This window comes from Buceros rhinoceros, unplaced genomic scaffold, assembly GCF_000710305.1.
Source record: "Buceros rhinoceros silvestris isolate BGI_N320 unplaced genomic scaffold, ASM71030v1 scaffold42575, whole genome shotgun sequence".
NCBI classification, from domain to species: Eukaryota; Metazoa; Chordata; class Aves; order Bucerotiformes; family Bucerotidae; genus Buceros; species Buceros rhinoceros.
In genome coordinates, this window is record NW_010415389.1 from 1 (window position 1) to 243 (window position 243).

Genomic DNA, 243 nt, shown 5'->3' on the forward strand with positions numbered 1-243 from the left:
TCATGTCTGCCGCCAGCTACCTGCAGATGACTGACGTGGTCAACTTCTGCAAAACCTACATCAGGTCATCGTTAGATATCTGCCGGAAAATCGAGAGGGAAGCTGCTTTCTATCAGGCTGATAGCGGGAGCGCCAGCTCCGTGCGAGAGGGCACCTCGTACGGCTCCAAGAGCTCTGCCTCCATCTCCTCCCTGCAGGAGAGGGAACGGATTCCGGAGGGGGGGGGCCAGCGGGATCCTCCCC

The 243-nt window shown here is 59.7% G+C and overlaps 1 protein-coding gene across 1 annotated transcript in view; it reads left to right on the top strand.

Moving 5' to 3' along the window:
- Positions 1-2: 2 nt before the first annotated feature.
- Positions 3-243, top strand: part of ZBTB8B (zinc finger and BTB domain containing 8B) — a 4,075-nt gene continuing 3,834 nt past the window's right edge. Inside the window, exon 1 of the mRNA XM_010137396.1 lies at positions 3-176. Within this exon, the coding sequence (XP_010135698.1) occupies positions 3-176 (174 nt within the window). The remainder of the gene's footprint in view (positions 177-243) is intronic.